Here is a 15,734-nt window from a genome sequence, read left to right as displayed (position 1 = left end):
GACTGATCGGTACAAAATTGAATACAATCCCTCACCAAAAAAACTAAACCATGAAGAAGAAAAACATGGAGGTTTCCTGTATTTCAAATCATGCACCGGGTGTTGAATGTCTAAAGAGATGTTCTCTTTTTAAAAGTTGTAGCAGATGATGACAAATTGTAGCAGGGTGGTGGAATCCATGGCCATTCACACACTTAATTTTCCTTGATTTGATGTTCTTAATGAAAAGCAAATTGTGTTAATAGCCCAGGAAGCAAGCTGTCTAATTGCCCACAACAGTTAATAGCGATAAGTGGCTTCCATTAAAAATAAAAATAATGTTCGCTAAACTGGATTTCTCTGCAGATGTTTCCTCATACATTTTAACTTTGTTTCTTTTGGAATAATGTTCCTCTTCAGGTTTTATAAGCAGAGCAAATATTTAAGATCTATATTTGTCATGGAACTCTGCTAGAAGCATCTCTTCCTAAATTTTGAAACATGTAGGAAAATGAATGGCGCACTCTGTTCCTGTGAGTTTCGGGGTGCGGCCCAGCTAACGACGTGGACCAAGCAGCTGCTTGTCTGGAGCAGTCACAGGTAAAGGGTCTCGCCGATGCCTGACAGCAGGCGGGAAAAAAAAATAACGTGATGAAAAAGAAAGCAATCGTTTTCCTCCCGACTCCTCACTTTCCATCTCTAGCAGTCACCTTACTTGAAGTGCAAGTGTGTTGGCGGATTCGAGTGTCACCTGCTGTTTTCCGGCGCCGCTGTTTCATATTCTGCCTTTTATCACTGGAGTTTAAATGCTCACTGGTAGATGGAATTGTCCCATTATTGCAATACCCTCAGGACTCCACATTATTGAAATGTCTTCATGTGGACGGGGTCCTGATTTAGCAAAAAATAAAAAATAGACTAGTTCTGGAACTGGTGTCGTTACTGCATTTGAGTCATGCAGGGAAGTATGGGATTTAAATAAAGGGCAGAATGATTTTTGTCTGCCTCTCTGGGCTCAGCCATCTATACATTACAGATTCCAGCTATTTGCTCCAGCAAACAAAACACTTTTAGAGGTACTTTTTAATACCAAACGCGGTGGCGGTTATCATTTCTCCCCTTGAAGAAAAAGTACTCATTCTGTCAGCCCTGCCTCTCCATCCGCACTCCTGCCTACTGGAGGAACGCTGTTCCTCGCTTAATCCTGCCCGGCCTCACCCACTCATGCGTCTCCTCATTCAGTGTAATCTCAGGATGCTGTCTGAGATTGTTTGAAGAGATCAAGTCTGCAGCAGATGCTGCGGGGGTAAAATTGATGGAGCTCATTCCGGAATGATTAGCTGAAGCTGGCCAGGGCTTTGTCTTCTGTATCTCCAAAACAGCTTAAGCAAATTCTCAGCTGCCTAGTACGCCAACTTGCCTCCGATAAATAAATCAATAATAAAAATATAGCCCAGCGGTGAAGGAAATCTGCTGTTATGTCACGATGTGTTCAAACCTCAGACCTCTCCATACAGATATGATTATATCTACTGTCTAATAAAACCTACTTATGCATGGCTAGAGTGTTATAATTAAGCAGTAGCATGCTGCAGTTATTGTGTTTTATTTTTCTTTTATAGTAAACAGGAGCTTTCAGAAATGAAATGGATTGCTAGCTGTTAGGTGTTTCTCCCATGCTTAGCAATGTCTGAGTGTCCCAGTCCCTCTCATATTTTCTCAATGGTTGTGTTTTATTATATTTTGATGCTGGTTCTCCCTCAGTCCTTCACTGTTGGGTTAAAGGGGGCGTGGCATTCGAAGGAGGGGCTCTCTTTAAATAGCTATTAGGAAGATAGATTTCGCAAGCATTATGCAGAGCTAATCTGCAGATTTAGGAGAGTGGGAGGCTCAGTAAGTGTGTAAAAAAAGAGTCGAAAATAGGAAAGATTGAACACATTGTGAACACCTGTGTGATCACCGGCGTGATGGTAGGCAATAGTGGGCCCCCAGGTGTGCAGTGCAGTGTGTAATGCAGTGAAGATGCAGGACAAGTCCTGCCTCTACTGATGCAGTGTGTTAGTAAAATCATTTACTGTACTTCAATAGCAGGAAGATATTGCACTGCTATAAAAGACCTATTCTTCAGAATGGAGGGCGCCATGTATGTCCTTTGAATGTTTACCCAGCTAAAGATTTTGTGTCTCAGTGGCAGAATGACTTATTTTTGCTATTGATTTCTCATAATTAAAACACAAACTGAGCTGTAATTCCAACAGAAAGCGAATTCTTAATTTCTATCAAATTATGTGGAAGAATGGACTTGCTATGCTTGGATGACCGGAGCAGATAGCTTCGAAATGGCACGGTTTGACGACGGAGATCACCTAGTCACATAATCGGTCTGTAATGAAGATTAGCAGTTGTGGTGACATTTATACTTAATGGTGTCACAGGGAAGAGGGAAGGTCACGGACTGTGTGCACATTAATAATTTAATAATTAAAAAGAATACAATGACAAACATGGTAGTTTTGAAACACAGAGCACAGAAGTTGAGCTATTGTCTCTGTATGTCTGATAGATCTGTTTTCACTGAGAACCTGAATAACATGCTGAGGTTAGGTCAGTAAGTTGCCCGGATATGAAACGGTTTTTAATGTTCGTTAATGAGCAGACGTCCAGAACAAAGTGTCCCCTGGAAATGACACAACGTTCTCCCATGACTACCTGCCTTGCTATGAAGTGGAGGGTCATCGGGTGTCACGTGTAGCTAAATCGACACTCTGCGGCCCAGAGTGAAACACTTGAATAATGAATGAGCAGTGTGGAAGGGGCCTGGGGGAGTGCGAGAGCTTCTCCTCTGATGGTGTGTGTTTTCCTCCGTGCAGATGGTGTAAGAGGTGGAGGAGGCAGCACACGTCTGGCAGCGGCGTGCCAGGCTGCGCGGCCGGCAGCTAGATTGCTCTGACATCTCATCGCCCCAAAGCAGAGATGTCAACAGGAAGCACCCCTGCGTCTCCGTGCTGATGCCAGGGATCTGTACTATTCCTGACAGTACAGGAGACTAACGTTTACTGTGGGTTGCCTCTTCAAGGACGGCACCTTTATTTATACGAGTAAGAGGGTGTGTTGGAAAATAGGTTTTGGCAGCTATTTTTCAGGAGCTGCAAAACACAGATAAATACTTTGTAAGGAGATTGTCTATATGCAGTGGAAGGTGTGGCTATTACATTAACCCTTAATCAAAGTGAGTTTCAGTAATTGGATTAAATAAGTTTGGACGAATGGAGATAAAGAAGCTATAGGTCAGTCCGTTCGTATTTCTTATTATGTGCATTTTTTTCATCTTCAGGTATTACAGCATTCGTCGAGGTCCATCATCGGTTCTCAGCCATCTGCTGTTGTGCCTGACACATGCTGCACACACGCGTAACTGACGAACGAGAATGGAAATGCATGAAGTTATATATTAGAAACTACTCGCAGTCAGGTGAGGTCAGAGAATGACCTGCAACTGGGTTTGAATCTACTGTCTCAAATTACAGGAGATGTTCCATAAGAGCTTTGGTTTATGCAGATAGTCAAGTATAGTTAGACGTGGAAATTTCAGGTCCAGAAGTTAAAAACCCAGACTCAGCTGACTATAAAGAGTCACAATCACAGCGTTCTCAACTGGTTGGTTGAAACAAAATCTTAGTCTGCGTTTTTACTTTCTGGACCTGAAATTTCCACCTTTCGATAGAGTAGAGTGCAGTATATGGGTATAATGCATAATAAAGGCAATAAGATGTTACTGTAATTTTATTTTTTAGACTGATATTTTGTTTCCTTGTTTTAATTTTGATTTTGCCTAATGTTGTGTCTGTTCTTGTACCAGAATGTATTGGCTGCTACCAGGACCAATGAAAGGGCTACTCCTTCAAAGCAGTTTCTTATGCTATTTACAGCTCCATGAGGGGCAACTGCGGAACATAATACTCAGCAGCCGCAAGGCAAAACAAACATGTAGCAAAATTATGTGAACTATAAACTGTGACCATCCACGTCTGCAGATCTCAGTCTAAGTGAAGATGTGTAGGAGATCCTGATGGAGAGCTTCAGATCGTGTTTCACACCAACATCATTTAGTCACCAAATGATGGAATTTATCACAGAAGAATAGCATTGTGTCTCTCTAATAGCGGTCCAGATACATGTATATTCTATTCCGAGGCATATTAAAGCTGTTGTAGCTTGTTGTTGTAGCATTCTGTCATATTAAGAATATTTATATTGCCATTTCTTTTATTGTTGTGATCACCTGTAGACAGAGGTGGAGATTTCAGGTCCAGAAAGGAAAAATCCAGACCAAGATTGTGTTTCACCCAGCCAGTTGAGTACTCTGTGACAGTGACTCTTTATACTCAGTTGGTTGGCTGAAACAAAGTCTTGGTCTAGAGTTTAACATTCTGGATCTGAAATGTCCACCTCTGCCTATAGATGCAATAGGTTAAGGGATTATTTAAGCAGTAATAGCCTGGTGCTACAAGCTAACTATATTCCTGCTCTAATATTTCAGTGTTGAAGGCTATGTGCAGGAATGCACCGATGTTCTTCCTTAATACCAGTCTTACAGTTCACATTGAGAATTTAAAAACATTTCATAATTTTTTTCTATTAATTACCATCTTCTGGTGCCTTTAAATAGCAACCCAGCAGTGTGTATCATAGACATTTGCTCTGGAAGCTGTGTATAGGTTCATATGGATAAGTCCTGTAATTTACTGGGGAGAACCTGAAAGAATTCTATTGGATGAACCATTATTTTATGTGGCTCTTGGGCTGTGTGTAAAGTACTGTCTGACAGAGCAGTAGATCACCTTGGGGCCACTCAGAAGTCTGAGTTTAGCTATACTAACCATAACAGACCGTGACTGAGTTCATGTCGAGCTGCTGATTTTGTATTTTGGTACTGAGGCATCCAAAAATCAATGTCAGTTGATTTCAGGGGTACCCATGGGCTAAAATTGCACCCTTTTATAAGAGCAGATAGAACAGCTTTCTTTAATTCCCCAGTTTTATGCTGTTTCTTGTCACTGCAGTTTGAGAACTTTGCAGCTAGTGTTGCCCCTTGTCTTCTCTGGAGCGTGCTTCACGGCGTCGTCCAGTGCTTACACCTCGATATGGCTGTCAGTATGAGGGTTAGTGAAGTGTCAGCTGAGTGGAATGTGTTTTCACGCTATCGCGTCGCTGGTAGGAAATGCTTTTTATCACGCCCCGTTATGACCCCAGTCAATCTATCAACTGGGCCTGTGGTGTACGTCTTGCATAAAAAATGCTCTTCTCATTGGAGCAGAAGCCAATGCAGCAAGATGACAGACTTACCCCCAGGCTGTGTCCTTTATTCAGAGAAACTCCTTCACTATAGTCTGGACAGCACTGTCTGATGTACTGTAGATGCAGTGTAGCCCCTCTGCCTGACCCTTGATGAATGCTGCAGTTAATTATCATGTATAAATTATGTTGGCTTACATGGAGTTGACTAGAGTAGGTCTGCTGGTAGAGAGTGTTGTGAGGTCATTTGAGGTATAGAAATAGTATATAGAGATATGCAGATAGGCATGGTAGTAAATATAGAACAGAAATTTTATGTGGATGTATAGATGTAGGTGGTGATATAGAATATATGGAGAACCACTGGCCAAGTTAACAAACTGGAGGGCTCTGACCCCCCAAGGTGAAACATGTAAATGTGTCCCATTTAACTTATTTCAAGAAATTGTGGCAGAAGTATCGAAAGAGACAGCAGTACTGATCTCACACGGAACATCTTTCGTGCCTCACACTCCAAAAGGGCTATCGGTGCTAAATTAAAGACAGAGACCTAAAGGCATCAGCGACACGGTCCGAGTCTTTTGTGAATAGGACTGTCGCCTCTGCCGTCTCGCGTGATTCACACCTTCGTCGGAGAAGCAGGAAGAAAGTCAGGAGACAGAGCAGGCATTTTAAAAGGAGGGGACTTTATTTATAACACAAGAGACCTGGTGTCAAGCCACCATATCAGCATTTATTTTACACCATTAATCAGCAAGGCTGCTCATGTATTTGGAACCAAGGTTGCAGTGGCACTAAAAACACACGCTTAAAACAAACTCTTTCCCTTTTTAGTTATACCTTTTTTTTTTCTAATTTTTTGGTACAAAATTATACAAACAACAATACAAAATATTTGTGCTGTTGACAGTTTACAAAAAAAAGTCTGTAACTTGTTAACTGTGCAATGATTGTGTTTTTTTACTTGTATGTCTGTTAGTCTTCTTTTATATTAATGTCAGTATGGTACAGCTCAGAATTTCTTCTGAAAACAACCACGATCATGCGGGTTGCTACATCTTTTTTTTTTTTCTTTTCAATTTCCAGTATGATCATAATTATGTAATTACTTTGTCCATTATAAAAAGACACATGCAAAAAAAGTTCCAATTGTACATGTATATTTGCCTAACTTGATCTTTTAGCTTCAAGCAATTACTACATTATGTACACACAAAAGTGAGTAACATTGGGTGACTCCAATTAGACAATTTCTTAAACTTTGAAGAGGGAGTTTCCTTCTGGCTGACCTCAGCCGCCAAGGAAGGGGAGTCCCTGGGTGTCTCCGTCTGCACACCGTATGATCTGTAGTGGGGGGGTGATCAGTTGTCCACATGCACTGACACTCTTGCATGTCTGTGCAGTGTACTGGAGTGATATGTCAGGGTGGGGGTTGGCTGTGTTGGAATTCATGATCGTGATAAAGTATGAGAAAACTTGTTTGAATGGGTGCTCAAATGAAGAGTGTGGTTTCTGTGTTAGATAAGATCTTACACCCCAAAATAAATTCTAAGTAAAGGAACCTACGATACCATTGGACTGTGGCTCTTTATCTTTATTTCTTTAGTTATGTATTTGCTAGTTACTTGCTTACTTCTTTAACTTCTTCACCCAGATTTATTTTATTTTCTTTCATACCACAGGAAGCTTTCTGAAAATGCCACCTCCACTCCTTTGATTTTTAACCCATGCACCTTTCCTGCAAAAGTCAAAAGTCACTCTTGCCTGGTTCAATAGATGGGGGGTAATTGTTTGACATGGCACCCTACTCTGATAACACAAACACTGATATTATGCTGTGTTCCATTTACTACGTTGGTCGGATGCTGGAGCTGGGAATGACTAGAGTCACACTAGAGTTAACCGCTTTCCAGTTCAGCAAGTCGGAAAGCCATTTAGCAGTACCAGGGACCCATATGAAGAAGCAATAATTTGTCGGGTTTAATTTACCTCAGTTTAAATGCCGTTTATCTTCGTACACTTACATCTAGCCCAAACTACCTTAAATCTGGCAAAGCAAGAAATCCTGCGTTCTGTAACAGGCCTCAGTTCTAGCCCGGTTAATTGTTAGCCATTGTTAGCAATATCAGTTCATAACAACACATTATGCATTATTTTGCGCATAAAAACACCATAGCAACATGTCCACAGATTGTGGTCAGACAGTGCTATGAGAACAACGATTTAATGGGCCACAAATAAGACGTAATTGCTAATACACAGTAGATAACTACAGTTTTAACTTCTGTTGATAAAGGGCACAGCCATCTTGAATTCTGAGGTCAGGGTTATGTAGATTTCTCCAACTTTCCAAGTAGGAAGTCCGACTTCAGGGGGAGTTCCAGTTGAAATTTTGGAAAATTTTTGTGTTCCGTCGTATTAAGAATGGGAGAGCTGGCAGACTCATATTGATTGGGAAATGGTCAGTAATGTTTTTGTCCTGAGAAGGGCAAGACGTGCCGGACACGTCTAGCCTCCATGGTCATTAAAGCTGTTATTACTGAAACTGAATATATGAATAAAAAGACAATTTTACTCAACTCTTGCCAACAAAGTTAGTTAAGCAGACGTGACCTTTTAACTGCTGACTTCCTAATAAATGGTGCAAAGTATGAGCTGAGAGATGAGAGAGAAGCTCTCATCTACTGATTTGCTTCAGACAAAATGCATATATGTATTTGCCTAATGAGGTACTTCTTAATCAAAGCATATTTTCCTTGGAAAGCATGGTTGCAAAGGTCAAGCAAGGTATTATAAAAGAACATGGGAATCTGTATTATTTAGCAAAGCACAGAAATGCAAGTAACACGGAACACATTTTATAGGGTCAAGATAAAAGTCAAATACACAGGCAGAAATATAGTGGGGGAAAAAAAATCATAGAATAAGTTAATTAACACGAGCTTCTTCTTGAATTCATTAAGGCTTACGCAGTCCTTACTGCGTGTTCTGGGGCAGGTCGGCAACTTAACAAAGACGGTTTACTGTCAGAGAGGGCTCAATTAAAACGAAAGAGGACCACTCTTCTGAGGAGCGTTCAATGCCTACCTGGGGATATACTATCTCTTCCATGGCCTAGGGACGGATTTCACACTCAGCATGTTGCTGCGGAAGTGAAGTGTGGTGCAGATACCTGTCTGCACAGAATTTAAAGTAGGCAAGGGTACTAAATTTACCTGTGTATTTAGAGGTCCTGGACGATCCACTATCTCTGCGCCACTACTTCCAACAATAAGAGAGTGTATAGTATAACGACAGATAAGCATGAAGCTTCAGGTTCAGATGTATTTTTGGGAACTGATGGCAGCTATTAGAGTTAACAACGAAACGATACACTGGATAGAATGTCTGAGAGAATGTACAAAAAAGTACAAAAGCCGCTAATGGATTGTCTAAAAAAGTTTATATACACGGCATGGTTCTTTTTTTTTTTTTTTTAAAGACGTAAATAATATATGAAAACGACTATTTACCCAGTACATGCATTAAAATACACTGCATCATAGAAAAAAAGAAAAAGAATATATCAAAAAGCCATCAAGCAGTGTTGTCAGCCTTGCTTTCGCCTCCCTGTCTGTTACACAACCGCTGAACTGTTATAGAGCGATAAGATTGTGTTGGCGGTGCTCGCGGTGACAATGCGGTGACATGCCGTTGCTTGGCTACCACGAGGCATTGTCGTACCACAGCGGTGTCCCTGCTTCACCCAGCTCTGCCCCTGTGGCACTTCATTAACCAGACTTTTTAAGACGCTCCTGTAAGACCGCTGGGAGCTTCCCCTGAGCTCCACAATACCCATTCAGCGCCCCCTCGCCTTGCTCCGTCAGACATTTTCGTCTGTTTCAGTCAAAAAGTAGAATTATGAAGAAGGAGGTCAAGGCGGCACTGGTGCAGAAACCGGGCTCTGCCTTAATGGCGAGAGTCCGCCCATTTCTCATTGGTGATTTAGGGTCCTTTTAGCTAAAGAGATTATCTCCGGGGATTAATCATCTGCTTAATTTGCAGATAAACTGCTGGTGGAATAAAACCCCCTATTTCCTCATCAATCTAATTGAAACCACTGTGCCGGAATGAGAATCTTCTTAGCTCAACGACCATAGCCAACAAGGGGCTTCCATGGGAGTCTCCAGTCGAAATGACACTTTTTACTCCTCCCCCATATCGTTACTCTATATAACACGTCACACACAGACAAAACAGCTACTCACGAAAATCACGCGAAGACGGCCGAGGGTCGGGGGCGGCGTACGACGGCTCCCGCCCTGCTGGGCCGTGGCTTCTCGCTCACCCGTCCTCAGCCTGCCCCCGGAGCAGAGCTCGAAACAGAACGAAGGAGGGCATCTACGAAGAAGTTATCTTACGGGGGTGAGTGGGTGAGTGGACATAACCACAGGAATGGAAAACTGAGAGACGCATGAAAAGAATTTGCATATAATATAGTTAAAGCGCTTTAGTCTTGTTTCCACCACAGCTCACTGAGGATGTCGAGCTCTAATCATCAGAATGGCTATTCATGGGTATTGTGGTCCTTGCAAGAGGACAGAATGGCTCTTTATGGGCACTATAGTCATTGTGATAGACAGTATCAATGACTAGGGCCAGCTTAACTCCGACGGTAAGGTACGGCTATTTCGATTGTGTGCAACCAGCATTTTAGATGAGAAGAGAGAATTCCTTCACCGGTGCCAACCATAACGAGTTATTGGCTGCCTCAGAACAGAAGGGGACATTAGCTTGGTGAGTTCAGAAGGCGAAAAAACGTGTCAGCAGGGGTGTATAAAATCGATTCGTTTTGTATACCGACCTCCCAAATATCCGTTAGGCAGTCAAAGATGTGAACGACCAGCCGTGAGAGGATGCTATCGGTAAAAGTCCGGTAAAAGGCTATTCTAGAGGGTCTTCCGAACGTTTGGAAATTGTATTGTACATTTGTCCCATTTTCCCGTTACAGTGTGATTGTTCTCAGACCTCCTTCACCTGACCAGTTATCAATACTATAATGAGACCTTTTAAGGATAGCAGGGTCATGCATTTTTCTAACTGATATACCAAAAACACACTTTTTCTATAGAAAAAAGCCATCCTCCTTTTTCTTTTTTTAGAAAGCAGTTCAGGCCTTTACAAAAGGAGAGACCTGCACCTATGCTCTGTCAGCGGGAGCACGGAGTGCAAAGCGACAGAGATACGGTTTGCACCTTTATACCCTACAGGCTGGCTGTCTCAGGCTGGATGCTCCTATTTCAAACACTCCCACTAACAAGTCACTATTATCTGCAAAATCCCAATGAGCTTCTTTTGTTTGCCGCCATCAAAAAGGCAACCGGACAGCAACTATCATTGAATTTTGTTTTACTTCCCCGTGTTGCAGAGTCTTTTGGGATGAGTGTGTGGTTGGGGGCTGGGTGGGGTGGGGTGGGGGGCTTGCTAGCGTGCCACACAAAGCCATTCCAGTGGCTACCGATCCTGAGATAGTGGGAGTCCGATAAAACACACCAAAAAGGCACTTTCTTTAACAACAGTGCTTCTGTTCTAAGGAATTCAAGTTACGTTAAGAAAGAGTGCCTCTTCACACACTCTAGTGATGAAAAAATACACCCCCCCCTGCAGTGCGGGGAGTGTGTGTATGGGCTGGGGCTGGGAAGAAGGGGGCCATATGCTTTCCCGTGCTAGTAGACAGCTTTCATCTACGATGACTGGAAATTAATGTAGACTAAATGGAAACGAACAGAAAAATTTGCCGCCAAAAGAAAGAAAATGAACAAAGAAAATAATGAAAAGAATTTTTGAGTTACAGTCAGCTGGAGGGGAAAAATTACGAAGCTGCCTCTTTGTACAGTCCTCACTGGTGCCCAAATCGGTAGTGTGGCTTGGTTTCTGTCTGTGGCAGTGGGCGCCGCTGAGCCGCCCGAGGCCTAGTCATCGTCGCCGCCGCCGTACATGTCGGCCAGCTTCTTGAAGCGCGGGCCCCAGTCGTTCAGGTAGTCGTAGTCCTGGTCGCCGGTGCTGGAGGAGTTCAGAGAGCTGACCGAGCCTGCCGTAGAGCCGCTGCCCTCGTAATCGAAGACCAGCAGCGAGTCGTAGGGAGGCGCTGTGGGGTCGTTGTCAGCCGCTCTCAGGCCCTGCAGTGCAACGGCACATAGATGGCGCAGCTTGAGACTCAGGTTTAGACCCCAGTTTGCTCCACTGGATGTGGCATCCATTTCCGATATTACTCAGTGTATTAAGATTATTAAGAATGTGTGTTGTATTGTGTATTTGTTGTTGTGGATGGAACATTTGCAGAGATGGGGGTTCGAGCCCCACCGCTGCTGAGTGTGGACAGTCTACATGCTCTCCCTTCCTCTGGATACTACAGTTTCCTTTAACAGCCCAAACAAATTGTCACTCAAAAAATCTTCAAAAATCCATTATATCAGGAAGCGGGAAAATGCGTATTTTCCCAGAAACTACTTACAAAATAAGCCTAAAGCTATGTAATGAGTCACCCTTAGCACCGCAAATAGAAACCTGTCTTTACACAGTCAGAAGTGAATGGTTTAATGTTTGAAATGGACTTACAGTACATGGGTTTTTGTCAGTGAGGAAAATATGTCAGTGAAAACAAGAGACGATAACTTCATAAAATATCTTTTTCATCAGGATTTTCATCAGATAGTAATGATATGTAAATTTATGAACTGGTATTTTGAATTTGCCCATAATGTGTGTGTACCCTGTGATGGACAGACATCCAGGGTGTCCCCTGTCCAGTACGCTGTATGCACTGGGATAGGCTACAGGCCCTCTGTGACTCTCACATGAGAATATGATTGTCAGATGGATGGAAAATTATCACTTTAATTCTATTCACTGTCACACCGTGTCTATTCACTGTAACATTCTGTTACTTTCCGAAAAGACCATAGTCCTCCAGAGGGTTAAAAAAGCACCAAACCTCAGTTATAGACAGCAGTTAAACTTTAAGCGGTTTGTTGAATCACAGTGCTGTAAAAAGTCTTTGTACAGCCCTGTGAAAATGATATATATACGTGCTGAAATGCATATGAAATTGCTGTGATTCAGTGATTCAGATTGTTTACAGGAGTCTGAGCCCTAGAATCCAGCCTCTTCTTCACCTGGTTGCAGCTGATGCCACATTGCAGAGGGAAACACTGGCTGGAGTACTGGGGCGGTGGGCTGGGAGACCTTTGGCAGATGCTGGAGGCCAGTATCGCCACTCGGGGCAGCCCCACAGCAAAGACACCTATGTAGGCACCATATGTGGTGCATATGAGGTGGCTGGCGATGCGAGTGGGAGGCGGCTTGGTGCAGCTGCTGCCGTCAGGTGTGCGCAGGCCATGTGACCGTGTCGCGTCACCCTAACCCTAAACCTAACCCTAACCCTAAACCTAACCCTAACCCTAACCCACTGAAGCACCTGCTGTTCATACGTCTGCATGCTGTGCATGAGCGCTGTGTGCCTGTGCTTCCTAACCATCAGCCCAGCAAAGACACACATCTGTACTCTGCTGCCAAACTGTGGCGTTCAGACTCTACAGCATGGAGATATGGGGAATATGGCTATAGATGGAGGGATGGATGATGGATGGATAGATGGATGGATGGAACGTTATCAGTATAACTCCATTTAGGAAAAATAATACTGTTACATTTGAGAGAGACCATGTTCTTCCAAAGAATTAAAACATTTCTACAAACAGCAGTTACACTTTAAGCGAGGGGCGGGGAACCTGTTCCATGGAGGGCCAGTGTAGGAGCTAGTTGATTGGATGACCTCCCAATCAGCCAATAATAATCCAGTGGTTCTCAACTTCAGTCCTGTGGACCCACTGTTATTGGCTGATTGAGAGGTCTTCCAAAAAACCTGCATTCACATTGGCCCCCCCATGGAGCAGGTTCCCCACCCCTGCATTAAGCCAGGCCTCTTCAAAATCCAAATCCAAATTTCAGTTCTCCCAGACAGTTAGTTTAATAATTACTGATTCTGATTGGAAAATCAGCAGTGCTCGGACCTTGAGGACCATGGTTTGAATAGCTCTGCTTTATGCAGTTGAATTGCAATAATATAAACAGGTTTTACGTCACAACGATAAACAGTCAAACTAATAGGGAAAGGCTATGATTTGGAGCTCAGGTCCCACACCTCGCTTATGAAATCCCCGATGTCCCCTGGGTGCGGAACCACTGGCCGGATGGGGTACTGCGACTCCGGAACCACGGGCCTCTCGTCGACCCGCCGGACCCCCGGTGGCTTGCTGATGATGTGGTCCAGGGATTCAGGCTGCTGTAGCTGGCTCAGGTCATAGTCCTGGAGGGACAGATGGAGTGTGGGTATAGAGCAGCCTGCCATGGCGACCAGACGGCTAGGGTGGGAGGGGGGGACGAGGGACTCACCTGGTCTTCCTCCCCGCCACCCTCCTCGTCATACTTCAGGATGTTATCCCGCACGTCGTCCTCCGGGTCGATCAGCAGTTGCTTGGTCTGCCGCTCCTTCTCCCTGCGCTTCATCCACACCACGAAGAGGAGCACCATGGCTGAAGGAAGACACCCACAGAGGGCTCAGAACTCCATATCCCAGCATGTACCTATTACAAAATTCTGAAGCCCTAAAAAACTAGTGCAGTGGCGCCAGAAAAATGACTGATCCTGCCCTCTGACCACGAATCTTTGCTCTCACCTGGTTCTGTGTGCCTCATTAGAGAGTAAGATGGAATATATATGAAAAACGAAAGGACCTGCATTCCTTCTTGTACAACAGCCAAATGGCCAATATCATCAGGACAGTTATACCGGGGCCACAACGACGCAGACTCACAGGAAGACATGGACCGCTAATGCCTCACACAGCCCTGCCTTTACATCTCCACACACACACGCACGCACACGCACGAGCGGGTTTACCTATCCTTATGGGGACACAATGTGATGAATATCCGTTTTTTTTCCCTTACGGGGACTGGTTTCCTGGTCCCCATAAGGGAAAACTTATTTTATAAAAATCGGTGACTGCTATGAAAAAACTAAAAATGCAAAAACTCTTGTATTTTGTTTGGTTACTTATGGTTATGGTTAGGGCAGGGTGGGGGTTAAGGCTGTCATAGTTAGCGTTAGCATTTTTCCCATTGAAATGAATGAGTGGTCCCCATAAGGATATTTTTACCCTACACGCACACACACGCACACACACACACACACACACACACACAAAGACCTGCTGGACAAACCGAATCAGGAGAGGAATAAAATGGACTTGGAAAATGCTATTTTCTGATAAAAGATCTCACGTGCATTTAAAGTACATCCCTGGTCTCCATTTAGCAAGCATAATGAACTGACACACTATCACAATAGGACATTTGGGGTTTAATACACTGATAAAGAAGAGTGAGGGGGCAAGAAATTTATATATATATATATACACACACACAGATATATATACATATATATATAAATGTTTGTATATATAAGTTGTTACTTATGCTTGATGGGGAAAGAGCCGCTATACTAATTACAGCAGCGTGTGTGGCAGTGCAGTGAGGAGCCTGGGGAGGGCGCCCTCTACTGGGGGCCCAGCGCTGCATCAGTGCAGTGAGGCAGGGGTGCACGGCTGCCTCTGCCTGCATTTGAGACGTGCTGCTGCGGCTCCCACAGCCAAGAACAGGCGCCGTGCTCTAAGAAGCGGCCTTTTCTGACTGTTCATCTTAACGACAATGACAGAGCCTGGAAAACCCAGACAAGCCGCCTCTAAAGAAATGCCTGTATACTGATAGCAAAAAGATTAAGAGCACTGAAGTGAAATTCGGCCTGCGTCTGCAGGTGTGTGCTGGTGTGTGCAGGTGTGTGCCCACGTGCCTGTTCCCTGTGCCCCGAGTGTTTGTTCCAGTGTATGCCTGCATGCCTGCTCACTGTGCCCTGTATTTTTGTGCAGGCGTGTGCCCGTGTGCCTGCTCCCTGTGCCCAGTGTGTTTGCTTAAGTGTGTGCCCGTGTGCCTGCTCCCTGTGCCCAGTGTGTTTGCTTTAGTGTGTGCCCGTGTGCCTGCTCCCTGTGCCCAGTGTGTTTGCTTAAGTGTGTGCCCGTGTGCCTGCTCCCTGTGCCCAGTGTGTTTGCTTAAGTGTGTGCCCGTGTGCCTGCTCCCTGTGCCCAGTGTGTTTGCTTTAGTGTGTGCCCATGTGCCTGCTCTCTGTGCCTAGTGTGTTTGCTTCAGTGTGTGCCAGCGTGCCTGCTCCCTGTGCCCCGTGTGTTTGCTCTGGTGTGTGCCCGTGTGCCTGCTCACTGTGCCCTGTGTGTTTCTGCAGGCATGTGCCCGCGTGCCTGCTCACTGTGCCCTGTGTGTTTCTGCAGGCATGTGCCCGCGTGCCTGCTCACTGTGCCCTGTGTGTTTCTGCAGGCGTGTGCCCGCATGCCTGCTCACTGTGCCCCG

General features: G+C 44.3%; 1 protein-coding gene across 3 annotated transcripts in view; it reads right to left on the bottom strand.

Moving 5' to 3' along the window:
* Positions 1–5,939: 5,939 nt before the first annotated feature.
* cdh4 (cadherin 4, type 1, R-cadherin (retinal)) overlaps positions 5,940–15,734 on the bottom strand; it is a 282,577-nt gene continuing 272,782 nt past the window's right edge. For all 3 annotated transcript variants that reach the window (XM_072712941.1, XM_072712942.1, XM_072712943.1), the window contains 3 exons: positions 13,708–13,847; positions 13,457–13,621; positions 5,940–11,432 (listed from right to left, as the gene is read on the bottom strand). In XM_072712941.1, coding sequence (XP_072569042.1) covers positions 11,226–11,432; positions 13,457–13,621; positions 13,708–13,847 — 512 coding nt within the window. In that variant the 3' untranslated portion in view covers positions 5,940–11,225. The remainder of the gene's footprint in view (positions 11,433–13,456; positions 13,622–13,707; positions 13,848–15,734) is intronic.

The sequence above is a fragment of the Paramormyrops kingsleyae genome, chromosome 6, assembly GCF_048594095.1.
Source record: "Paramormyrops kingsleyae isolate MSU_618 chromosome 6, PKINGS_0.4, whole genome shotgun sequence".
NCBI lineage: Eukaryota > Metazoa > Chordata > Actinopteri > Osteoglossiformes > Mormyridae > Paramormyrops > Paramormyrops kingsleyae.
Note: the sequence above shows the minus strand (reverse complement) of the source record. Positions and strands in the feature narration are given on the sequence as shown.